This window comes from Sceloporus undulatus, chromosome 9 (genome assembly GCF_019175285.1).
Source record: "Sceloporus undulatus isolate JIND9_A2432 ecotype Alabama chromosome 9, SceUnd_v1.1, whole genome shotgun sequence".
NCBI classification, from domain to species: domain Eukaryota; kingdom Metazoa; phylum Chordata; class Lepidosauria; order Squamata; family Phrynosomatidae; genus Sceloporus; species Sceloporus undulatus.
Genome location: NC_056530.1, coordinates 19,764,755 through 19,791,065, shown reverse-complemented (window position 1 = coordinate 19,791,065; position 26,311 = coordinate 19,764,755). Strand labels below are relative to the sequence as shown.

The 26,311-nt window shown below is 42.9% G+C and overlaps 2 protein-coding genes across 3 annotated transcripts in view; one reads left to right on the top strand and one right to left on the bottom strand.

Annotated features, from left to right (window-relative positions):
- The window catches only part of PHLDB3 (pleckstrin homology like domain family B member 3), a 29,764-nt gene extending 23,088 nt beyond the window's left edge, over positions 1 to 6,676 (top strand). Inside the window, exons 10-16 of the mRNA XM_042440191.1 lie at positions 350 to 443; positions 614 to 779; positions 1,313 to 1,400; positions 2,788 to 2,844; positions 3,243 to 3,462; positions 4,203 to 4,288; positions 5,438 to 6,676. Coding sequence (XP_042296125.1) covers positions 350 to 443; positions 614 to 779; positions 1,313 to 1,400; positions 2,788 to 2,844; positions 3,243 to 3,462; positions 4,203 to 4,288; positions 5,438 to 5,572 — 846 coding nt within the window. The 3' untranslated portion in view covers positions 5,573 to 6,676. The remainder of the gene's footprint in view (positions 1 to 349; positions 444 to 613; positions 780 to 1,312; positions 1,401 to 2,787; positions 2,845 to 3,242; positions 3,463 to 4,202; positions 4,289 to 5,437) is intronic.
- Positions 6,677 to 10,418: 3,742 nt separating this feature from the next.
- On the bottom strand, positions 10,419 to 17,593 carry LOC121915719 (chemokine-like receptor 1). Of its 2 annotated transcripts, XM_042440193.1 has the most exons (3): positions 17,374 to 17,423; positions 13,141 to 13,380; positions 10,419 to 12,317 (listed from the first exon to the last, which is right to left on the bottom strand). In XM_042440193.1, exon 3 carries the CDS (start codon positions 12,307 to 12,309, stop codon positions 11,269 to 11,271), a length of 1,041 nt encoding a protein of 346 aa, XP_042296127.1. In that variant the 5' UTR covers positions 12,310 to 12,317; positions 13,141 to 13,380; positions 17,374 to 17,423; the 3' UTR covers positions 10,419 to 11,268. The 2 variants fall into 2 exon arrangements, with proteins under 2 accessions (XP_042296127.1, XP_042296126.1); XM_042440192.1 differs by lacking the exon at positions 13,141 to 13,380 and having other exon boundaries at positions 17,374 to 17,593.
- Positions 17,594 to 26,311: the final 8,718 nt, after the last annotated feature.

The following is a 26,311-nucleotide window of genomic DNA, read 5'->3' as shown; positions in this document are numbered from 1 at the left end:
AGGGTAAAATTTAGGGGCGCATTACAAAGGATGTAAAGGACGAAGCAAAGGAAAATGATGCCAAAAAATGTACAAAATTCCATCAGGCATAAGTGTTTGTGCTCACCCTAAAACTTGGCTAGATGAGAAAGTAGAGGGGTTCAGTGCTTCCAGAACAGATTCCACTCTTGACTTTAGTTCAAAAGGCTAGGGAGTAGCTTCCTGCACCTTGTCCAAAACCAGAGATATAGTACGCGTAAGCCACATTTAAAGTATGCAGGTGCACTTTAGAAGGAAAAAAAGGACGAGAAGTGGGTTTTTGTGTGTGACCTCCCATTCTGATTCTCGCTGTGTTGCTTCCTTTGCCTAGGGTTCCATTGGGTTACAGCGGACAGCGAGTCTCCCCCGTAGACGTGGAGATCGTCTCCCACCCAGAAGTGCACAGCGCCCCCTCTCAATGCATGGTACGGATCACCTGGGGTGGGTGAACAGAGTGAAAATGGGGGGGGGAGAGAACCAAAGAACCACTGCAAGTCAGGGTGGTGGATTGGTGTTAAATGGCTTGTTGCTTGTAGAGGTTGCAGCTGATGGTGATGAGTTATCACTATTCTCCTCCTCCTCCCATCTCCTTTAGGTGCTCTAGACCCTGGTGTTCTTGCAGCACAGCTCTCTGGCAGGAGCAACAACTACTTGGGCAGTCCAAATCTGCAATTCTCACGACTCAACAACCCCCTCTATCAGCTCCTGGGTGGCCAAGGGGCTGTGGGGCAGCTAGGAGGAACCACCCAAGAGACCTACAGGTGAGTCCATATTGCCTGCTTTCATGGCTCTTCCGTTTTCATCTCAACTTCTCCCACCAAAAATATATCACTTTGCCTATCAAAACCATAGGCTTCTTTACCTGTCTTCTCCAGAAGGTAAGCATATACAGTATCCCTTACCACCACAAGCTCCCATCTACATCTTATGCAATTGCTGTTGTTGTTGGAGTCAACCTGAAAGCGCATTGCAACAATAATAACATAAATTTCTTTTACAACCCTAAAAGTGTTGTACAGTGCGCCCTTGCCTTATGTGGGGATCCTTTCTAGACCCCACCATGTAAGACAAGTTCTGCGTGTGCTTGAGCCCCATTGAAACTTAACCCTTTGTCATGTGGCTTTCAACGTAAGCTGAAAGCCGCATACAGCGCATCTGCATATGCTGCGGGTGCGCTGTAATTGTATGTATAGTGTTTCTCCAACTCAGGTTACTTTCCTCTCATGTTGACAGATTATCCATCTATATTTTGCCTCTATCTGCACTGGCACTAACCAGACATGTCTTCCAACAGTCTCGGAACCTGCGTTACCAAGTTGGCAGAGATGGAACGGAGGGTACGGGAGGCCATGGCAGAGAGAGAGCGGCTGTTGCAGGAAAGGGTAAGCAGTTGGATTAACAAATTTGGAGTCTAGACTGGAGCAAAGTGTTGGTCTACAGGACTGCTTTTGTGGCCCTGAAGGTCCCCACCAGTCCTGCAAATCCCGCCATTAACAGTTCAGTGAAGGTTTCAGTCATTTCCCCCCCAAACCACACAGAACCCACCCTTCAACCAGTGAACACATGCAAAAATAACCCAGAATCCCATATTAACTACAAATACCTTTGTTCCTTTCAAAATGGTGACAAGAAGTGACACAGCATTGCTTCCTATCACCATTTTGAGGAGGATTGCAAATGGATGTATTTGAGAGGGACAGAAGAAGAAAGACGCTCATTGTTCAGGGAAGTAAAACCCAAATGCCTATCTAGTCTATCATTCATCTCACACAGTGGTCAGATCAAATGCCTGTGGAATTCAGCATTCTTTTAATATTGTGAAAAGAACTTGTCAACCCGTTGAATATGGGAAGCCCACAAGAAGGATACAAGTACAGTAGCACCTTCCCAGCTGTGTTCCCCATAAATTGGTATTCAGTGGCATCCTCCTTACCAGCTGGTAGCTTCCAAGTCAGTAGGAAGGTGAATCCATTTGCAAGTTTTAATCTGACGCTACCCAAGGTCCTGAATCCAATTCCCCGGATAAATTCAGCACTTTTAACAATTCATTTAAAATCTGGGGTTAAACCAGGAGATTCACCATGTCACTGACATAACAGGCCCCAATAATACTGCTTCTAGTACTGGAGGTCATATATAGCCATCCTGACCAGCAAGTGCTGGTAGCTTGATCCTCCTCACAGGCTTCCAGACTCCTAGCTGCTATTTTTGCTGTCACCCAGGGTGCATCTGCACTGCAGAAATAATCCAAGTTGACACCACTTTAACTGCCATGGCTCAATGTTATGGAAATTTGGGGACTGTAGTTTTGTGAGACATTAAGCCTTTTCAGTCAGAGAGCTCTGGTGCCCCAACAAACTACAATTCCTAGAATTCCATAGCACTGAGCCATGGCAGTTTCAAGATTTGTCAGCCTGGATTATTTCTGCAGTGTGGATGCAACCACGCTTCTTTCTCATCTAATTGTCACATGAGCATCTAATCTAATCTCATCTAATTTCTAATCTTCTTTCTCATCTGCTTGTCACATGAGCATCTTAGAACAAGGAAGTTGCTAGTTTCACTATGTCAGCAGCTTGCATTCAAACTGACAGCATGGAGTAGAGATTTGCAGGGTTGGTGGTGTTGTGCATTTCGTTTGTGTGTCTGTTTGTAGCTGGGGCTTCTGATAGTTGGGTATGTCTAGAAGCTTGCTGTCTGCTTTCCACAAATTCTACACAATACTTTCCTAAACCTTATTTTATTTTATCATTTTTTTCTTTTTTGCAGGAGGCTAAGAAAGCAGCTGAGGAAGCAAAACGCATGGAGTCGTCCCCATTGACTAAGGTATGAAAGCTTCCTAACTGGGTCTACAAACAAAAGGGCTGGCAAACTTGTGGCCTTGCAAATGGTCTCTGCTTCCCAATATCCCAAATCCATATGGCCTGTGGTGAAGGGTGAAGGGCAGTCAAATCAGGACAATTGGAGGGTATGCAATCCTATCCTAGAGTTTTCTTAGCAAGATCAGTTTAAAGCAGATTCCCAGGCTGTGAACTAGAGCTCTAAGAGTACATGGTTTGTGCTGTTTTGGGGGTGTCCACACGAACTGTTGCATGATAGTAGGAATTCCAACAGCATCAGGTGTGTGAAAACTAATATTCCCTCAAGGTGATAGCTCCTAGAATAGCAAACCTTCTCTCTATCCCTATCTGAAACTGAACCTTACTTTATGGCTTCTTCTGCAGAATCCCAATCCAGTGGAAACCCGAGAGGCCAAGCAAGCTGGATTTGACCTCCGGAAACACCTGGAAGCATCAGGACACAGTGTGGACACCTGCCCACATGTGCGGGTGACCAGCAAGTCCTGCAAAGGCTACCTGGTCAAGATGGGTGGTAGGATCAAGACCTGGAAGAAGCGCTGGTTCACCTTTGATCGCCAGAAACGTGTCTTGGCATACTATGCAGGTAATAAAGAAAGAGAGACTGAGAGTGAGAGAGTGTGCTAGTGAAAAACCAAGAGAGAGGGAAAGAGAGAGGAGAAAGAGAGAGGTAGAGAGAGCACTCATCCATCACTACTGATGTAAAGAAAGAGAGAGAAGAAATGTCATATTGAGGATGGATGCAACTGATACTTCTTGCGGTTCTTTCCCTTTCCTGGGAAATTGCAGCTTACTTTACAGTCTTATAATACTGCTGTAAATTTTTTCTCTATCATGGCTTGGCCATGGAAACCTACTATCACTGTCAGTGGCCTTGGAAACCCATTGGCAAACCCAAGGCAAGTCACCTTGGGCAAGTCACATTCTCTCAGCCTTAGAGAGAAGGCAAAGGCAGTGCCACCCTCTGAACAAATCTTGCCAAATAAACTCTGCCTTAGGATCTCTGTAAATCAGAAATGACTTGAAGGCACACAACAGTAACAACATGGGTGTGTTTTGAGTGATACATGTGTGCTTGTTTGTATTTGTGCTGGATGTGTGTAGATGTTATCACAGAGAGATCAGAGGCATATATCCAAGAAGCTTATGCCTATCATTTGCTTATTATTATTATTATTATTATTATTATTATTATTATTATTATTATTTGTATCCCGCCTCTCCCTGTAATGGATCGAGGTGGGTAACAACAAACAATATACCTTTTGGACATTTTCTTCCCTATTCAACCTATTGACATGTTCCTCTCATCCTTCCTCATTCCAGACAAAGAAGAGGCCAAGCTTAAGGGTGTGATTTATTTCCAGGCCATAGAAGAGGTTTACTATGACCATCTCCGCAGCGCTTTCAAGGTATCAGTGGCAAGCAGCTCTTAAAATTCTACTTTCAATGAAATTTCCTCATGCTCACAAGCTTGGCACCAGGGTTGATTTCAGAACTGCATATCCCAAATGGACTGGGGTCCCAGTATCTTTTGGATTCCATGGCAAGAGCCTAGTGTCACATGCCAAATATTGCTGATCAGGATGCCCTTACATTTGTGTCTTTTTTCTCCCCATCAAAGCATCCAGAATGGAGTTTTTCAGCCCTTCAGTCTCATGATCACTCGATATCTGTCCTTCCATGTACAGTGGTACCCCGGGATACGAATGCGCCGCCTTACGAAATTTCCGGGTTACGAAAAAAATCCATTAAAAAAAACTGTTCCGGGTTACGAAGGTTATTTCGGGTTACGAAAAAAAATTTGGTGCTTTTCGGCGCTTTTTCGCACGAAATCGCGGCTTTTCCCCATTAGCGCCTATGGCATTTCGGCTTGCGAATGCTTTTCGGGTTACGAAAGCGGCGGCGGAACGAATTAATTTCGTAACCCGGGGTACCACTGTAGTATGTTGTTGTAGTGTGCTTTCAAGTCACTTCCAACATACAGCACCCCTAAGAGTTGTTCAGAAGAGCTTTGCCTTTGCTTTCCTCACAGGCTGAGAGAGTATGATGTGCCCAAAGTTAGGTGTTCATGGCTGATCTGGGACTTGAACCCTGGTCTCCAGAGTAGTTGTCCAATGCTCAAACCACTAGACCACCCTGGCTATCATAGTGGAGTATGCAGTATGGCAGAAGTCTAATGTCTTGTGACAATCCAGATATTGTTGAAGTTCACATCCCCATAGTCACTATGGTTTAGTGGTTTGAGATTTGGATTAGGACTCTGGGAGACCAGGATTCAAAATTCTGATCAGCCACAAAAACCCACTGGGTGACCTTGTGCAAACCACCTTGTCTCAGCCTAAGAAGACAGCAATGGCAAAAATCCTCTGGATAAATCTTGTCAAGAAAACCCTATGAGAGGGTCCTCATAAGTCAGGAGTAAACAACAACAACAAGGAAAAGAACCCTGTAGGTTGACCTGAGTTCCAGGGAAGTTATTTGGAGTTCCTCATTATTGCTTTTATTGTTATAGAATGTATTGTTATATAATGTTTTACTTCTTTGTTCCTCTTTGCCAGAGCCCCAGCCCCAAGATGACCTTCTGTGTCAAGACCTATGACCGTCTCTTCTGCATGGTGGCACCCAGCCCAGAGGCCATGCGCATCTGGATGGATGCTATTGTTACAGCAGCAGAGGAGAATGTCCGCTACTGATGTGTAAACAGTGCAATGGACGTTAGAATTTATGCTCAACGATGGACCTAGTGCTTCTCCTTAAGGAACTTCCATATGTAAACCATAGCTCCTCCCTTGGGATGGAGCATGATAGCACAATAGCCAGTGGAAGAAGCCTGGATGTGTTTCAGTTTGATCAGAAGCTGGGTGGTCCCTCCAGTGTTTGGACAGACATGGTTGGAACCTAAGTAACATGTAAGGCCAGTCCATACATAGAGTTGCTGGCAGTGACTGTTCATACTAATTGCCACATTCCTTACATCTGAGGAGGCCAAGGAACGATGTGTTTGCAGATGGAAAATTGGTGGTGTGCATTCCAGACACTTCTGTAGAATGTGACTTCAGTTCCAAAGAATCTAAATCAGTTTGTCCAGAAGCTGTTTCTTTTGGCCAATGTCTGCTACAGAAAGCAACTTGTCTAGAGGAAAAGGGAGAAGTTTCTGTGAGCGTTTAACTCCTGAGTCGACCAGGGTTTGAGCATTGGATGAGGACTCTGAGACACCTGCTCAAACCCCTGCTTGGCCATGGAAATCCACTGGGTGACTTGAGCAAGTCTCACTCTCTCAGCCTAAGAATAAGGCAATGGCGCCCCTCCTCTGAATTAATCCTGCCATGAAAACCCTATGAGAGGGTTGCCATAAGTGGGAGCCAACTTGAAAACATAGAAGAACAACAAAACTGGAACAAAGTGCAGGTTGAACTATCGTCAGCCAATGAATCTTGGTCCTCCTGTCTGAAAGAAGGGCTTTTTTGAGGTTGTCCCAAGATGCCTTTGGTTTATATTTCTGCAGCCACTTGAAGCTTTTCCCTTAGTGCTTCATCACAGTGCCTTGACATAGGCTTGTCTGGACGATGGAAGACTTTGAAATACGTGAGAAAAAGCCTCTCAATGGGACTTCAGCACCTTGCATTAAGCATAGTGGGTAGATAGTGGCTGCATTGTGTAGCTCTTATTGTATTTATTGTGTGTTTGGGAGACTCGCTCGCTCTTTTCTGTGAATACCTGGGAAAGCTGTGTCAAAGAAGCACTCGTGTATAAAATGGTATGCTATTTATTGTATAAATCTTTCATGGGAAAAGAGATCTGAGCGTCACACACTTCATTCCTGTTGCAAACAAATATTATGGCTCCTTGCCTGCTCTTAATACTTCTCACTCCAAACATGGTGCTCTCCAGCCCATCTCTGCCAGTATCTTTCTTTTTGACCCATACTCCTCTATGCTGCTGGGAAGAACTTATTTTATTAAACTGCCCCTCTTACTTCCTCTCCTCTCTGCAAAACCTTTCAGAAGGACTGTACTGTTAACTCTTATCAAAATAGGAACCATCCCCTTCTCTGAGTAGGTGTGATCTCAGTCCATTTCAGGAGAACCTAAAAGAAGCACCAAACCCCTCTACTCTCTCCAATGTGGCACTGATTCTGACCTTATTGAATGCTAGACAGGAAAAAAAGCACATTCTTTGGCATCAATTTATTTTGCTTCATCCTTTATATCCTTTGTTATGTGCCCCTGAGTTCACCCTCAACTTATCTATGGGTTATATCAATATCCACAGTTTTGGCCCCCAAACCTGCCCTCATCTTATATATGAGGGTCGACTTATAGTGAAGTATCTACAATAACTTGGTCTTGAATTATATAGGGCTTTATAGGCTATCACCAGCATTTGAAACTGTGCCTGGAATGGATAGGGAGCCAGTGGAGCTGTTGCAGCAAAAGAGTTGCGTGTCCCCTATTGCCAACCCCAGCTACAATCTGGCTGCAGCTCTTTGGACCATCTGAAATTTCTGAACACTCTTCAAAGGAAGCCCCATGCAGAGCATGTGACAGTGATCCAAATGGGATGCTTCAGCAAAGTTTTGGAGCAGCATCCAATGCAGTTTAAAAGTACGGCAAAGTTCAAGGGGAAAGAGGGTTATAAAAGAAGAGAGTATGGTTGGTTAGAGTCTGAAAAAGCCCAAACTCAGCATTTTCAATTGAGCCTGAAAACAAGCTGAGAACCAAGACAGGTGACAGAATGACTTTGACAAATGAAACACAGAGCCATCTGCCTTTTCAAACAATAGTCTTTTAAATTGAAGTCAGCCCTTGCGGTGTATCATAGAATCATAGAGTTGGAAGAGACTGCAAGGGTCATCCAGTTCAACCCCATTCTGCCATGCAGGAAATCTTGATCAAAGCATCCCCGACAAATGGCCATCCAGCCTCTGTTTAAAGACCTCCAAGGAGGGAGATTCCACTACACTCCAAGGGAGTGTGTAGTCATTTCAGTGCTTAGATTCCAAGAGGTGAGGGTCTGAATCTTTGCTCAACCATGAAAACATACTGGTGACTTTGGGGCAACTCTTAGCCTTGGAGGAAGGCAATGGCAAACCTCTTGCCAATAAAACCCTAAGCTAGGGTCACATATTGGAGATCACCAATGAATCCCGGATGTTGCTGGCTATATTTCAGACGACGGAACTTGCAAAACCACCTCTGAGGATTCATTGCCTAACATAACCCTATGAAATTCATTAGGCTGCCCTAAGTCGATAGACAACTTGAAGGCACACACAGGGTCATACATCCTCCAACTGTCCTGAATTGGCTCCAAAGTACAGTACTTTGGATGAGTTTTTTTTTTAAGGCCAGATAAAAATTCAGAGAGAATTTGCTGTTGCTATGACTTGGGAAGCCAGTGTGATATGGGAGGTAGTATCTGCCTAAAACTGGGGTGATCCCAGTTCAAATTCTGATTAATCTATATTGCATAACCTTGCATTCGACATTGTTTTTCAATCTAACCTACCTGACAGGGTTGTGGTGAGGATAAGATGGAGACCATGCACATGAGGTACTCTGGTCCTTGGAGGAAGGATGTCCCTGAAACACATGTACATCTGCTTTTTTATTGTTTGAAGGAAAATTGTCTCCCCCTTTCCCTATATTTGGCATGAGGCTCATTGTATCAGGCAAATATGTGTCTTGGGCAATGAGCAAGTGCCACCCACGACAACACAGCTCAGAAACTGAACTGAAATCACAACGAAGGGCGCCTGTCTCCTGTTTAGGCTGCAGAGCTGGATGAATAACTTGTTTTGAGTTATTGGAAATGTTGAGAAAGACTGTGATTTAATCCTCGGGAGAGGCGTGCCCCGTTTGTGTATCGTTTTACCATCATGGGATTAGGAGGCCTGTTTTATGACAGCAATTTATTTAATGAATTTTGTTTTGCAACCATCCTAGAACCATTTTAAGAAAGAAAGAAAAAACAATTAAAAAAATAAAGAGCTCCTTACACACAATAGTTCTTTACAATTGCTTTGCCATCAAAGAACTCACGACTAGGAAGAAGGTAGCAAGAAGCCGTGCAACTTGGGGTGAAAAGTGGCATCTGGAAGGGGAGCCATTTGATGGCATGCCAAGCAACTTCAACCTCACCCCAATTTCAGACCACACCTGCATCCATTTCACATTACACAGATATAGCACTATGGTTCACTTTAACTGCCATGGTTCCATCCTATAGAATCTGGGGATTTGCAGTATAGGGAGGAGCATTAAGAATTCTGAGCTAGAGAGCTCTAGTGCCTCCCCAAACTACAAACCCCAGGATTCCATAGGTTTCAACCCTGACAGTTAAAGTGGAATATAGTGCTATAATTGTATAGTGTATAAGTGTCCCTGGTTACACCAGGAGCAGCTCCAATATCTGCATGTGGCTTTTTGGTTCTGTAAACAGAACCAGCATGATGTATTTGTTTGAATGTTGGATTACGACCCTGGAAATCAGGGTTTGGTTCACCACTTGGTCATGGAAATCCATTGGGTGACCTTAGATGAATCACATACTCTCAGCCCCAGAAATCCCTGTGATAGGTTTGACTTAGAGTCGTCATAAATCAAGAACAACATGAAGGTGCACAACATCAACACATAGATTGCTACTGGCAATGAAGTAGACTTGTGAGTGACAGACAGATAGATATGTATAAACAATGCATGCCAAAGGCACAGCCAAGGCTAGAGCCACCGTTGGGAGGAGTGAAGCAATTCCCTTAGCAGATGCTGGAGCAGGTAGTGGTGGCAGTGTATGCTTAGCTAAGTAGCAAAGGGGCTAAGAAACTGTGTTAGTGAATTATGAAGATGTGTATCAGGACACCAGCAAGAGTGTAAACACTGCATCGATGTGCATCAGTGTATGCTGCACATTGGTGCACAACAGACATCAGAACACAGTGTGTATCACTGTGCCGTGTGTATTGGTGCATAATGTGCTTTGGGCACTTTGCTAGCTCTGCTATGCAGTAACACAACAGTGGCCATATACTGGATAAGGATGTTACAAAACTGACCAACTTTAATTCCCACATAAATGAGTCTACTTATGAAGCTATAACTCCCATACAGGATACCAGCCCAGCCCAAACATTTTCTTGTTTGGAAAAAAACACATGCATTGCTTTGCAGAATAATCTCCTTGAACATTTTAGGATATTTCAATATGGAGAGAAGACTTGTTTTTTCATGCACTGTGGCAAAAACTATGGCAATTATTCATCCTTGCACGCAAGGACAGCATAGATGAGGTTTTTCATCACCGGCCCAGGTCCCACTCAGCAGAATTGTAGCAATATTGTCTCATCACAGTGAAGTAATACATATTGCCATTTACACCATTAAGTCCCGAGTCTATAATTATTGAACTGCACCACTTTAGGAGTTAATCTAGATTTTTAAAGGAAATACACATCAAAACCTAGGGAAGATCACCAGAAGGCATGTATGTGTTTTGTTTCTGTGTGTGAGAGAGGGAGAGAGAACACTTTTTGCCTCCTAGTTATGTTCTGCCTATATATTTGTAAATTAAGCATCTGTTACAAAAACACTTTAAGTCACTAGTCCATTTAGCTAAAGGCAACCAAGCCCAGGTAAGTTCTGTTTCTGGAATGTCTCACAGTTCAAGGAAATAGGAGCATGTGGCAATCCATGAACATTTGCATGTGGATTTCAATAGTCTTGGCTTTCCAGTTTTAAGAAACTGAACTTGGAAAACTTTTCTCCTTGTCGTCAGTCCATTCACAGAGCCATAGTCTAATCTTCTCATCTCTTCATTCCCTATTAGAGCAAATACCAGGATGAAATATATCTTACCTAGCTTCCCTTGTACCCATTTTGGGATTATTTATATGTTTATTTACAGAGAGCATTTATACCCTGCTCTTCAGCCAAAAAGGCTCCCAGATCATCTTACAAATGGTTAATCTGATAATTCCCTATCCTCAGGTTTACAGTTTACAAAGACACAAAACACAAGTAAAAGAGAATTGAAGTTTTGGAGGGGATTAACCCCAGCAAATGTTGGCTGCTGTTCTCTTCCTCAAAGGCCAAAGCAATGGCAGTTGGTATGGAGGGATGATCTCTTACTAACTGCTGTGACCAAGGCATGATGATGCTAAGGCATGATGGTACTGTGCTTAGCTGCTGTTATCTTTATCTTTATGTTCCATGGTTTAAAAAATGTCCCCAACATGGATCAAATTCATTGCCCCTCCAGATTTGGGAAAGGCAGGATAGGACAGCTCCACATGCCACTGGTCAGGAAAGGAATGTATTAGATAATTTACCATTTCTGTCACTATTATACCTAGGTCTTCTAATCCAGAAGGACTCTTGGACCTTGTGTTTCTTCAGACCACCCTTTGGGTCACTGTGGAGTTGTCCAGCTCATCAATGGAAGAAGTCGCTTCCCTTGTGAATTTGCTAGGCCTTCTAAACGAATGGGTGCTGTCTTCCAACAAGGCTCTCCTGAAGGCCCCTGGCAAGTTGAAGCACTTCCTATGGAAATCCAACCCCATGAAGAAGTAAAGGATGGGGTTTGCACAGCTATTGAAATAGGCCAGGCAAGAAGTGAGAGGAAGCCCAATGGAAACCGCCTGACCCTTCACTCCTCCCAGTTTGAGGAGAAGGAAGAGGTGGTACGGTGCCCAGCAGAGGAAGAAGGTGATCACAATGGCCAATATCACCTTGAAGGGCTTCTTGGAGCGGAAGGTGGTTTTCCGTTGCCTCAGTTGTACAGCAATGACCCCATAACAGACCACAATGATGACACAGGGAGCCAGGAACCCACATACTAACCTGAGCAGATAGGTCACCAGCTTTTCTGTTTCTCCATCCCCCAATGAAAGGGAACATTTAGTTTTGTTACCTTTGTCAATCACCACTTTACGATAAAGATAGAAAGGGAGGCTGGTGGCCACAGCAATGGACCAGGCGCAGATGGCAGCCAACCATGCCAAGCGTGGTCCACGGCGAGTTTTGGACCAAACTGGGTAGACCACAGAAGCTGCCCGGTCCAAGCTGATAGCAGCCAAGAGGAAGACACTGCAGAACATATTGAGGTATTTGATGAAACTGGTGGCTCGGCACAGGAAGCTTCCAAAGGGCCATCCTTCATAGAAAGCATTCTTGAGTAATGGCACAATGCGGCTCACTGAGAACAAGAAGTCGGCCAAGGCTAGGTTGAAGTACCAGACACAATTGACTTTGCGCGAGACCTGGTGGGCTGTGATCCACATCACAACTCCATTACCCAAGGAACCAAGGAGGAAAACCACACCATAGAGGAAGACTTGGATCATGTCAATTACATTGCTGACATTAGTTTTGGGTTTAGAAGAAAACAACAAGGGTGCATCGGTAGACCACAAGGCAGTGGCATTAACCTCCATGTCGGTACCTTAGAAAGAGAGAGAAATGAGAAGTCACTTAGAAGGCAGAGGACCCAACCTTCATTTTTCAACTTTTGCTGTTCTTTTACCCACAAGTTCTGAAGCTCGAATAATGGTGGGTTCTTATAAGAGATATAGATTTAGGCATATGCTCCTTCAATATCCTGGGTGGCTGATGGGGCAGGAACCATGAAAGAGCTCAGTATGAAAACAGTAGCAGGAAACGCATGGCTCTAGATGACTTGGGAAAGTGACCAAAATTATTCACTGTTCTAAAATGGGAAGGCAAAAAGAGAGAGCCTTTTTGATGGAAGAGCAGGATATAAACGCTCTAAATAAATAAATATAAAAGGGTGAAAGAACACTTTCTTTCCCAACCCAGTCCTTTCCAGAACCATAAGAAATGATATATGAATTCACTCCAAATTCAAACTGGGGTGGCTTGGGAACAAACACACCTATTTAAATTGGGGCTTAGCCTGGTTTATACCCCAGTTAATCCACATTTGATTTGGAACACACATTCATGTTCATGAATCCTAAATCAACTTTCACAAACCATTTTCTCCTCCTCCTTATTGGGTTAGTGCTTTGTAGGGTAAGACATAAAAGAATGAATGAAGGGAAGAAGGTCTCTGCTCCTTTCATGCTCCATCCTCTGGGCTATTTGCAGCATAGGGATTGTCTACATGAACAAATTAACTCAAATTGGTCCCAGGCTCATTGCATTCTGTATGCAGGACCAAGACCCCAAATTGGGTGCTTACTGTCCTCATGACCTCCCCACCCAATTCAGGGCTTCCTTCCCTAACCCACATATAAACAACTCACCTTTTGCTGCAGGTTTTCGGCTCGCCCCACAGCAATAACAGCTGGCTGCCTACATTCATGCTCCCTGTGAACTACCCAGCATTGGTGCTGTGGGTGTGAGTCACTGTGAGATCAGAACGAGACACCCAGCATTGACAGCATGGCTGGGTGCCTCCTTCTGACCTCAGCAGTGGCACCGGGCCACAAACAGGGACTTCATGGGAAGGCGTCCATCCATCATTTGCTGAGAGTGCCGAAAACCTGCAGCAAAAAAAAGCAGGTTAGGGTTAAATTTGGAGTGAATTTGGGGCCAGAAAACTCTGGTGGTATCCAGTAAGACCAACCTGTAGTATGATGAACATCGGGGCTGAGTCTGATACTACTGTTGCTTGGCATAGATGGAGGTGAGAGAGAGAGAAGGAAGGTTTGTGGATGAAGATGCATCTGTTCTGTTCTCTTCTGGAGGGAAATCAGGTGTGTGCACCCTTCTCATCCTTCCTCCCAAAGACCAGATCGCCTATATCTTTGTTGTCTGAATTGCCTCTCCCTTCATTCTCTCCTCACCAGTAAGCAGCAACAGCAAAGTTCCAAGCAAGACATAGCAATGTTGGTGGTACCATGCACATGAACAGGAAGTTCAAAGGGTGATCATAAGGTCAAAGTAAGGTAGAGCCACGCTGAACGAAAAGTATCCTCAACCAGGAAAAAAAAATTAGAAACTGCAGCTATTAAGTTCTTAGGAAGCTCAAACAAAGCCAGATTAAGCATTTCCAGAGCATTCTGACCCTGCCATAATCGAACTGGCATTTTCTGGTAATAACAATAACAATTGGAAATGTAAAGAAAAGACTTGGCACAAATGCTTTTCGTTCAGTGCTTGTTTAGTAATCTTCCACTTCATCTTAATGACTGCCGTTGAAAGACTGGCTAATATATATCCCAAATCTTCCTATGATTTGCATTATGTCTTTCTGTGCTGTTCCTAAGTAGACTATCCCAAACTGTTATAAATGCTAAAGTGCATATTCGCTTTGAGGCTGGATAATCTTGAATGTTGACATGCAGACTAGTGTGTTGTCAAATAAACTGCTGCTTCAGTTTCTCTAATGCCTCCATCCCTGAACCTTAAAAGGGCCAGTTTTCCTTTACATGCATGAGACTGATAATAATTAAATAACAATATGTGCTTGTGAGACTCAAGTGACAACCCACAGAGAAGGCTGCCCAATGCATCTCTGCATGATCTATTGCTTTGGGCCAGTATGGCAAACCTATGGCACACGTGCCAGAGGTGGCACTCAGTGCCCTCCCTGTGGGCACCTGTGCCATCATCCCAGCACAGAGTTTGCCAGAGTTTGTTACTAGAAAGCCTGAGGGACATGGCACTTTGCAATAAATAAGTGGGTTTTGGGTTGCAGTTTAGGCACTTGGCCTTGAAAAGGTTCACCATCACTGCTTTGGGCTCTCCTCCTGTTTTAGATACAATTCCAATGGAATTCTGCTCTATTCCTCCATTGACTATGATTGAAATATGCAACCATTACCAATGCATTAAAGGCCCAAAGTTGCCCCTTAGAGGAGACTGTCTTTAGTTCTCTGTATGAATCACTATTCTGGGCTTTCCTCTTTCCAGTCAATAGATGCTCCACAATAAATAACTCACAATGAAACATCGTGGATGGACTCTCTGGAAAGAACAACGACTAGAGAAGTGTGTCCAGTGAAGGAAATGAGTATAGAAAGCCCTGGAAAGTTTATAAGAGAAAATGATAGCCCACTCGATTCCAAATATTTGAAGGTACATGGCTCAGAAAGTGGACCTAATATGTTTTATGTTGTTCTGGACACTTAGGACTTGAACCAATGAGTGCACACAACAAGAAAGGGAATTTTGATAGAAATTAGGCAGAAACATCTTGATAGTATGAGCTGTTTGTCAATGGAATAGACTACCTCCAAAAGGGGAGGTACAAATGACAAGGAAGGGAAGAATATTAACTCGCTATCCTTTCCCAGCTGAGAAGGGGGTTTCTTGGTAACTGGGGGAAGCCATTGGTAAGAATATAGATAGCTGCAAGGCTTTGGTGAGCTTGTTGAACGGCAGGAAACATTTGTCTGTTCAGAAATACTTTTCCCCCCTGCTGAGAAATGTATTTTCTGCATGGAATAAAATGTATATTTTTGCACAAGTGTTTCCTTTGCAATAAAGTGTATTTCTGCATAGAAAAAGTGTCTTCTGCACATAAAAACCAGGTATATATCTGCACGAAAAGTGTGTGTTTTTAATGCGGAAAAACCCCACGTGTCTCTGCTCCGACAAACGCTCCCTGAAGTGCAAACTGCAGTCAGAAACGGCACAGAAATGTTTGCGTTCTGCTGCGGTGGGTGGAAATTGCAGGAATTATTCATTCTTGCCTGTGAGCATGAAAAATATGAAGATGTTCATCCCTAATTGATGGTCATCTGCCAGCGATACTACAAAAATAGATTTCCTGCGTCAGCAAAGGTATGGTTTTTTGATCTTTGATATCTCTTCCGGCTCTGTGATTCCAGTCATTCTTCTTATTTGTGGTGGGAGGCAGGGGACAGGTTAGCCATAATAGCAGGGTGTCATTATTGGGGTGCAGGGAGTTCAGACTGCACTGAGTGACACCTCAGAGAGACTTGTCACCTGGTGTGCTAGTGGGCAGGGTCTGCCTTCTGGGTCTAGTGGCTTTGCTGGCTGGATGCAAAAGTGAGTCTCCTCTGTGAAGTTAAAAGCTTTCATGACCGGCATCCATAGCTTTTTGTGGGTTTTTCAGGCTATGTGGCCATGGTCTAGAAGAGTTTATTCCTCATGTTTCGCCAGCATCTGTAGCTGGCATCTTCAGGAGATGCCAGCCACAGATGCCGGTGAAATGTCAGGAATAAACTCTTCTAGAACATGGCCACATAGCATGAAAAACCCACAAAAAACTACTTACACATTTTATTTGGTATTAGCATTAGGGGTCTGTAGCCTTCTCCATTAGAGACATCTGATGTCATCTGCAAAAAACTCATATAGAATGTCCTAATCTTGAACTTGCCACAGTTCTTTTTTAAAGAATTATTCTTCCTCTTGTATGCTTAGAAAACAAGCATTTTAGGGAGTCAAAGTGAAAGTGTCCAAGTGCTTCTTTTTCTGTCCCTTCTTAGTTAAAGGGTGAGCTGCAACTTCGTGAACAGTGAGAAATACCCATTTACTTTGATGATTCAAGTCTTTGCAACAGAGCTTGAGGAAAGTTACTTGTTTGGACTACATTTCCCAGAATCCCCCAGCTAGCATAGCCTTCTCACTGGGGGATACTGGGATGATGATGATAATCTTTATCTATACTCCATGCTTAAGAACTGGGACTCAATGTGGTTTTCGGTTTAAAAGAAGCACAATATAACTAAAAGCATAGTCAACGTTAAAATTGAATTACAATATTCACAATATTTGAACAATTTTAAAACATAGCCTTAAAAAGCATTTTAAAATAGTTATAAACACTTCGGTACAAACAATGCTAATTCTTAAACCCTTTCTTTAAAAAACTCTTTAGTCCACAACTAAATTTCCTTAGTCTTCAATCTCTCTGGCAGAGATTATTCCTGCTTTTTCTACCTGTGATTCTTTCTGAAAAAGTGGAAATGCTAAGGATGAATCAGGGGTCTTTTTATGAGCAACTCATGTGCTTGACCACTGACTCTTGCCACAGATTCATCCATGCACCCATGTTGCTTGTGTCACACGGGAGAAACCATATTAAGGGGAAATCAGCACATATGCTGAAATCTTAAACACTCCCATCAAAGTGCATCTGAGGAAGTAGACCAAGTCTGCAAAAGCTTTTGCTGCAACTTCTTTTGCTCACTTAATTTCAAAGGTGCTACAACATCCCTTTGCATGCTGATATTCCAGACTAACATGGCTATGTCTCTGAATTCATCTCGCATCAAAATCACACTTGGATCTAACCCGCACAAGCCCAGACACAGCAGCGACACATGGCTGCAATGCAAACCACAGAGAGCCATTGTCAGCACCACAAACCACAATAGGCAGATGAAATGAAACCTGTCCCGAGAGACATCAGGGAGCCCAGTCTTAAAAGATAGACACCTTTCTCTCTTTTTGAAAACTGGAAACTAATAGGAAAGGTGGATACATCCAAAGGTCATTGGTCCTCATGGGCACAGCACTGAAATCAAGGAGAGAAAAGCATGCCATGCCAGTTTGGAAATTACCTGTCAGAAGCCACACAGAGATCAAGTTCTCTTGTCTTCCACCAGCGTCCTTTCCCAGGAAACTGAACGATGTCTTGGTTGCTGCTTGCCTCCTTTACCCAGATGAGATCTTGGTCTCTGGCCAAAAGGAAGATTAGCTCTCGACGAAAAGAGGAACTTGGCGAGATGGTTATTCGATTTTGTGCGGCAGATGGGAAAACGCAGAGGAACACACCGAGGTTCAGGAAGTTTTGCCTGAAATGACAGGAGGTGGCTGGTTGAGGCATGCGGTCATTTGCATCAGGCTTCTAAAGAAAAAGAAAGAGAGATTAATCAAATATCACTCTTTTTCGAGCAGGGTGCAGTGATTCATGGGACACAAAGCCTTTGCCAAATGCATATCTTCAAGAATTCCTTCTCCGGGATGACAAGTTGCTTTTACTGTAGATGAGACTATGCCCAAACAGGACACAGAAGGGGAGAAATTGGTAGGGATGGGTGTGCGCACTACATGCTACAAGCCATCCAACTTTTGTGACAACCTGGATATATTATTCAGATTAAGTATCATTGCCTGGTTTTGGCTGATTTATTCCACAGCTTTGAGAGAGAGATTTCCTGAGCTTCTAACTAACTAGTCAAGAGTCTATTCTAGTTGGGACTAACCAGCAAGATGCAAGTCTGCAGATCCAAATGTAAGTCCCTAGAAGGGATAAAGCCTTCTCATGTAACCATACCCACCAGTCTCTCTTCTCCTGTAAGAAAGGCATGTCCTTCTTCACTAACCCTTCTGCCACTTTTCTCCCTGAATATCTTACATTTCCCCATTGCCTTGATTTTCCTTTTTTAAAACCATTAAATCTAAACACAGCCGCAAACATTTTTATACCTACAACGAAAGCCAATATTATCAAACTACAATAACAAAACAGACTTAACTGGATTACTAAACAAAACAAAACAGACGTACCCTACTGACTCCCCATCCCTCCCCAACTGACAGATATATAGCACTATTGCATTTCCTTATACAGTATATGAAACTATATTTATGCCTCAGCAACGTATGAACTCTGTTTATTTTGGAAAACTCAAAGCTGATTCACATCTCCAATGAGACTGCAAGTCTCTGACAAATAACTCCGAGTCTTAAAATTATTCAGAGATTTCTCTTTATTTAACATTGGCCCTATACAGTCAGGCCAAAATAAAGCTGCTTCAGATCACTTTGGAGATATGGTGTTTCAATAATGCATGCCTCCTAAGAGTCTGGAAGCTGCACCAAAGCTGCACTCCAGTCCTTAGGACAGGAGCGTGGCTTTGGTGTGGCTTCTGGACTCTTAGGACGCATGTATCATTTAAACAGCATACCTCCAAAGTGACTCAAAGCAGCTTTATTTGGGCCTGTCTGTATCAGGCCATAGTCAACTTGTCCATTTCAGTGACTTGTCCACATCAGACAGCCTTCTTGTGTTGGAGTATCTGTGTCCTTCCATCTCCGAGCATATATTGTTCTTGCTGCTGTGATCCTATATTGTAAAGTCTTTCCCTATTTCTTCTCAATCTGATCGGTCAGCATTCCAAGAAAAGAAAAAAGGTCTCTGGTTTGAACTTATTTTGACTTTAAACATATCTCCCAACATTAAATGACTCTAATATTTCTGGGCTTTATCACAGGTCAACTGCATATGAAAGAAAGACCCTATCTTCTGTTTAGGTTTCCAACATTTGTTTGAACTATTCTTTTAAGTTTTTTTTATAACCGTCTGGGGTTAAATACTATCTGCATTTCTGTGTGTTCATCTAAATAGAATTTTATGACTAGCAAGCCATGGTAGCCTATGGTGACTAGGCTAGTGCTTAAAGACAAAGCTGGCTGAATGCGTTTGCACTGAATGCATTCTGTAAGTACAATCAGATCCATGATGATAAGAAGCATTCCATTTAGCATTCTTCTAGAAGGGAATATAAACAGTTTAGTAAACATCCTGTTTGGAAAGCCAGTGCATGAGAGCCTATTGCAGACAAATACTATTGCAGACAAATACAATGTACAACCCCCCATAGGACAACACTGATGGTAGCTATGCTGTTGTCACATATAAAGTTTCAGACAGGTTGTTTTCTGATATCTGTACTCCACTTCCATTCAGCAGCTTTAGAAATGTTCTCAGTACCCATGAGGGCTAGAACCATGAAAATGAGATTCTTTAAAAAAATCTACATTTTCCTTCCACATTCGTGACCTTTTTGCCCACTTGCATAATTGCAACACATGCGTTTCTTTTGGAGTCAGTCACACTAGCGCTGTTAGCTGGTGTTATATTTATATCTAGCATAGCGTCCCACAGTAGACTTGCTAACATGCAGCATGTAGAAGGCAGTTCCTTCTCTTGACCCAGATTTGGAGCATTTATACAGCAGGGTAGGCTAGCCCAAAGTCTTCTTAGTCACAAGGGCTGGTTTTGCACATCCTTGTGGCCTAGGATGCCAGGTAAATATGATCTTGGACCTTGAGATTTCAGCACCGAAACCTGAGAATTAGATATGACCCCTTGTGATGCCATGGTGGCAGACTCCAATGATGTTACAAGGGCCAGCTTTGGGTGGTGTCATGAAGCATGATGCATGATGCATTATGCATCAATCACTGTTGTACACAATATGACACTCAAACAGAAAACACTCCCTTATATGTAATTCCAAAACCCCAATTTTTTCTGAGGTGGCTGAGATAGTGCCATCTCTTTCAGTGTATACAGACTTGGTTTCATGCACAAAATTATTAAAAACATTGTGTATAAAATTACCTTCAGACTATATGTATAAGGTATATATGAAACGTAAATGAATTTTGTGTTTAGATTTGGGTCCCATCTCTGAGATGCTTCAAATCTGGATCAAGAGAGGAGCTGCCTTCTCCATGTTGTATATTAGCAAGTCTACTCTGGGAATCTATGCTAGATATGGATATGGGAGCAGCTGGTGTGGCAGACCCCAAAAGAAATGCACACATTGCAATTATGCACGAAGGCCGAATGTAGGCTCTCAGGATCACTGAGAATGTGGACAGAACATGCAGATTTCTTAAGACTCTCATTTTCTTGTTCTAACCTTCATGGTAGTGAGAACATTTCTGAAGGCAGATAGGTTGCTGAATGGAGATTTGGCTCCATCTCCAAGAAGGGACCCTAATACCTACATAATGTATGTATGCATATGCAAATACATACATACATTTTTGTATAAGCAAATACAGATATTCCAAAATAGAAACAAAAAACAAAACAAACAAACCCTGAAACCCATAACAACAACAACAACAACAATTTATTTATACCCCACTTTTCAGCCAAAAGGCTATCAAAGCAGCTTACACCTCTGGTTCCAAGCATTTAAGATGGGACTCAGCCTGTACATCTAACAAATGAGGAACACACACACACTTTTCAATGCAGTGCTCTGGCCCTGAGATACCTATAATTCTCCCTGGAGAATAAGGCCCTGGGACTCAGGGTTAAAACCTGAAATTTGGGGATTCTCTGCATGCCCTTCTGAACCTGAAAAGGACTTGGTGGTCCAAGCTTGTAAAGCATCAAGTAATTTATCAGATGAAGTCCAAGCCCCAAACTATAAACCTCTAAGTTCAAGCCCAAAGGTCTCTGATACATACACAGATCTGTTTACGAGGTACTTCCCACAATATGGCTTCCTCATGAAATCTATTTATAAATAGATGTTATAAACCACTCCACATGTCAGCAAATGCCTTCATGCAGCAATCGGTTGGTGGGCTGCGTGATTTTCTCTGTGCTGCTCATTCACTGACCTTTGAGGGAAGTATTTCAAGTCTTGTGTACAAGATTTTCCTAGTGAACCACAGTGCTACTCACAAGTCACCAGAGTGTTGCAGCCAGGATAGACAGCACTAGATTGAATGAACAAATAGTGTAACCTGGAATATAGGCGTTCCATACGATGCAGATGGAGGAAAATTATCGGCCTCTCTAAAAATTCGCTAATACAATCATGGACTCAGTAAGACATTACAGATGGAAACCTGGATCTTTGTAAGTGGAGTTACATCTGCAAGAATTAAAACTGGTTTATTTCATAACAGTACAGAGGTGCTGTTATATTACTGTGCAGCAGACCCAGCAAAGTGCCAAACATGCATTGGACACAGATGTGTATTGTGCATTATTACACATCATATAGTATACCAAAGCACTGTACACAAATGTGCATCACACACTCGAAGCAAGGATCTGTTTTAATTTGGGTCCACTCAGCATCCATCTTAATTGCACCTAGATGTTGTCAAAGAAAAAGAAATGAATCACAAAAAGAAGAGGACAATGACATGTAAAAATCTGCATATGTCAAATTATTGGTATAGATGCATTGTTTACTAATCATTCCTATCATTCGTGCAGAAATACAATCTGAAATACAATACATGTCATCATAGTGGGAAAGCAAATTGTGATAAGAAGATGTAGTTGCTCAATCTGCTATCAAAGTGCTATGTAGATAGGCAGCTTGAAAAGGTTGATTCTTTCAACTCTGTGTATCCCTCACCATAGGACAGCATGGGCATTGTAGCCCAAAAGTAACTTTTCTCCTGCACTGCTTCGATTTTTTTAAAGGATCATATTCCCTAAATCTACTGAGAACTGCAGTCCAGTTTGTAAAATTCTCTTCCACAGAAGGCAAGGTTGGCCCCTTTTTTATAGAAGGGTATTTAACAGTCTCAGTCAGAGAGCTCTAGCTTTGACCCAAGTGTTCCATAGGATGCAACCAGAACAATTAAAATGGAATCGTACTGCTATAACTGGGATAGTGTGATAACCTTCCAAGAGTATACTGGTCACAGAAGGGTTGTTCTCACACAGCCTTTCATGGGTCTTATTCAACTCTAACTAGTAGACTATTGACATAGCAAGAGCCTTCCAAACGATTCCCAGAATACATTGCTTCTCCCACGTCTTGTGCCAGAAAGTTCATATTCCCACCATGTCTTGCTTGGGTCAACTCCCATGAGCAGAAGAACAGGAGCATCATGTGCTCTCCAGCTCCTTCATGCTTCCAAGCAATGACATTCTCCTATCTTTGGTTCCACTACCTTTCCAGGTAAGGGAAAGGAAGTTGCATGCTCCATCTCAGTCCCACGCTGAGCAACCTTCACTCTCATCATGCCCACTTCCCCTTCCCCTTTCATATCCTGAGCTAAGAGGTTTTTGCTTCCCTATAGAGAGGCTTCACAAAGGGATTTTTGGGCTCCGTCAGCAGAACATCTGCTTTGGCTGGCCATACCCAAAATACCAAAGCGGCTGTGCAGATCTTTTAAATCTATTGATCTATCTATCTAGGCACTGTTTCCAATGGCAGGACTTCTCACTGGCGAGTCGGGAGGTGGGGAGAAGAGTATAATAGAATCATAAAGTTGGGAAAGGTCCCATGCGCCACTGAATCAACCTCTTGCTCAGGGCAGGATCTCAAGCTAAACCATTCCTTTTTGAAGAGGTCCAGAGAAAGAGACTTCTCTAGTCAATTGGTTCCATCGCTGAACCACTCTTACTTTCAAGAAGTTACTTTTAGAACAGGTGACTACCTACCTTGGATCAATCATTGATCAGAATGACAATTTCAGTCAAGAAAACAGAAGAAGACTAGGATTGGGAAAGGCAGCTATGAAAGAACTAGACAAGATCTTAAACTGCAAATATATTAAACTGAATAGCAAAGTAGGATCGTCCAAGCCATTGTAGTTCCCATCACCATGTACCAATGTGAGGGTTGGACAGTGATGAAAGGAGATGGAAAGAAAATCACCTAATTTGAGATGTGGCACTAGGGAAGAGTGGTATGGATATAATGGATGGCCAAACAAACAAACAAATGGGTCCTAGAGCAGACCAAGCCTGAATTTTTCCTGGAAGCCAAAATGACTAAATTGAGTCAGTCGTACTTCGGCCACATCATGAGAAGAGAAAAAGACAATAATGATAGGAATGATAGAAGACAGTAGAAAGAGAGGAAGACCACATGCCAGATGGATAGACTTAACCAAGGAGGCCACAGCCCTGAGTCTGTAGGACCTGAGGAGACCAATTATGGATAAAGGGCTTGGAGGTGTCTCATTCTCAGGATCACCATGAGTCAAACAAGGGAGTTGTTTTCAGTGTCTCACTCTCTGCAATGATGGCAGACATTTGGAGAGTGAGGGGATTTTTCTTTTGGAAGGCAGACATCTTATTGGGTGGTCAATGCTCTGATCCCCGCACTCCAGCTACATCCTTCTATATAACACTCCCCCCACTGTGGTTACACTCCAGATTGGAGACTGCCTCCTCATTTTAGACTGAGACAGACAACACATGAGAGGATGGGACTTCACATGATTGTCATGTGTAGCTGGAGGCTGACTAAACAACAACTAACCACACACGGCTCTATAAATAGTAGGAGCACTTTTAGATCAAGACAGCCTGGATTGTAATGTCTTGTTTAGTCTCAGAACCCCTTGCATTGCCTGTTCATCCCCTGCTCCATTTCTTCTTTTCTCTCTCTTGCTCAGTTTCCTCCTCCTCCTCCTCCTCCTCCTCCTCTTTGACTACACTGGGAACTGTAGCCAAGTCATCAGTACTAGATTATTGAAGCCATCATGCAGGAGGCTTCCTCCTACATGTAAAAGGTAAAAGGATAAAAACATAATATATGTCATAATTCACCCGGAGAGGGGAGAAGCCACATGGGTACTTAACAGCTCAGGGGTCAAGAAGCAGAGGAGTCAGTCAGTAGCAAGAAACCAATTGGTGCACAGGAGAGTAGTCATGATCCAGTTCCAAGTTTCTAGAAAGCAAGACAATAGTCTCCAAACCTGGTGAGTGTTTGCTGCCTGCCTTATCTAAGCAGCATGATTGTTCAGGAAGAAAGGCTGGGGTAGTTCCAACCCAACTTCAGGTGTGTCAAGCCCTTCTCCAAACACTCTTGTATTGCTGCTATCTCAGGGCTTGTCCACATTACCTATATACCTTTTGGGCTGGCTGCGTGCTGTTCACATTACATAGCCGGCTGCCCTGAGTTGGGTCTGAACTGTTTACACAATGCCTGGACTGGAGTCAGGGTTTCTACCCCTGGTCCAGCACGAAAAAAGACTTACTTTTTACTCTGGAAAACCTGGAGCAAAATGTGATCATAATGGCAGCTGCTTTCCAACAGATAACCATGATAAATCCATGGGTGGTAGCCTGGCCAGAGAACTGCCACTGCAGGCCTGCCAAGAAGATACCCATCCTTATGAATCCAATGGCATTGCTGACTCCTTACCTCACCTGGGGATACAAATGGAGGTCCGAAGTGAGAGGGAGCCTAGGTTTGACTCTATGCCCTCATTTCCCAGAATGGGCAAATAACCATTTTTGAGTTACCCCCTAGCCATTTTTGGTGAAAGATATGCCTTTTTGAAACAAGAAAGCAAATAAATTGAATCAAGTTCAATGGCCAGTTAATGTCATTGATTGACTTGTGATGAAGCAGCAATAAGATTATCAGTGTTTCAGGCTAGATAAAAGATAACAAATTGAAGGAATTTCTTTCATATGCTCCCACCTCCAGGCTGGTCCAACTGCTTGCATGGTTTCAAGGTGACTTTGAATGAGAATTTTAATTGGGTTTTAGAGTGTTTTAGTAACTGGTTTTTAATTGTTTAAGGTTCGAAAAGTGTATCTTCTTCTCCTTGAGTGCCATGGTAGCCTAAAATAAAATAAAACAATGCAAAGGGTTATAAAAAGCTTGATTGGAAAGGGTAAATCTCAACCTCTCTGTGTCGGCTGGTTGTTCAAAAGTATGCTCTTCTAGTAAGCCTTTAGAGTCTATATTTATAACTTGAATTCTGAAGTTTAGAAAAAGCACCTAAAAGTTTAGCAGATGAAATCCAACTAAACCTTTGGGGCTAATCCTTGTTTTAAGTATGTGTATTTATATTCATGTATGCCAAATTCCAGTCAAGTTTTGAAACCTGGCTGAGAAAATGGAGTGAACAGTCTCTATATATAACTGTGTGCAAAGATCCAGAGTGGTATTTGTGTATGAAAGGAAAGAAGTGAGGATGGGATTTTGCAAAGACCACTTTAGAAGGTGAAAGTTTAAATCTAAAACGTGGAAATGTGGTTTGATTCCAAATTGGTGGCTGAAACTTTCTATCTCAAGGAAACCTTTCCAGTTCCACACACACCAAGTTTCTCTGAAGACGGGTTGACTAACAACATTTTTCTGCTTGAGGACTAGGACCAGGTAGTGTCTTCTCTCCTCCACACCATGTTGAAAAGCTGAATGGAAAGTCAGTTGAATAGTGGCAATGGAATAACAACTTCTATTATTCAGAATAACAACTTCTATCACACATGGAGAATAGGTGAAGTGACATACATAGTTCTCTTGTCCTGCAACAGACCTAGGGTTGCCAGATTGAAAACTTGTTGTGTAGGAATTTCAGCGGTTCTTGCTTATTGTGAGCAGTGTCTGCTGAAATTCCCCTTTCTACACAATCATGAAAAGTACAGGAACCCTCTTCACTTTTCAGCCTGGTAACCCTAAGAGAAACAGTTGTGGCTTTTAAAGGAACAGAGAAGGAATGGTTGTTGCTATCTTCCATGCTTTTGAACCAGGGATGTCTGTCTCTCTCTGTGTAACAGCTGGCCTGGATGGAGCCCACTGTCCTTGCTTGGTATTTCGGGTATGGTCAGCCAGAGTAGATGTTCCGCTGAGTGTTACAAAGATCTCTGAGCTCCGGACATGAAAGGAGAAGTGGACATTATCTTGCTTCCTGGAGAGTGAAGCTTACTCAGTGTGAGACTGAGATGGAACAACCAATTTCGTTTCCTTTACCTGGAAAGTTAGTGGAACCAAAGATAGAATGCTATTGCTTGGACACATGAAAGGCCTGGAGCATATG

Excerpts from the sequence above, each read along its gene's own strand:
- LOC121915719 (XM_042440192.1), bottom strand. The coding sequence starts at position 12,309 with ATGGAGGTTAATGCCACTGCCTTGTGGTCTACCGATGCACCCTTGTTG.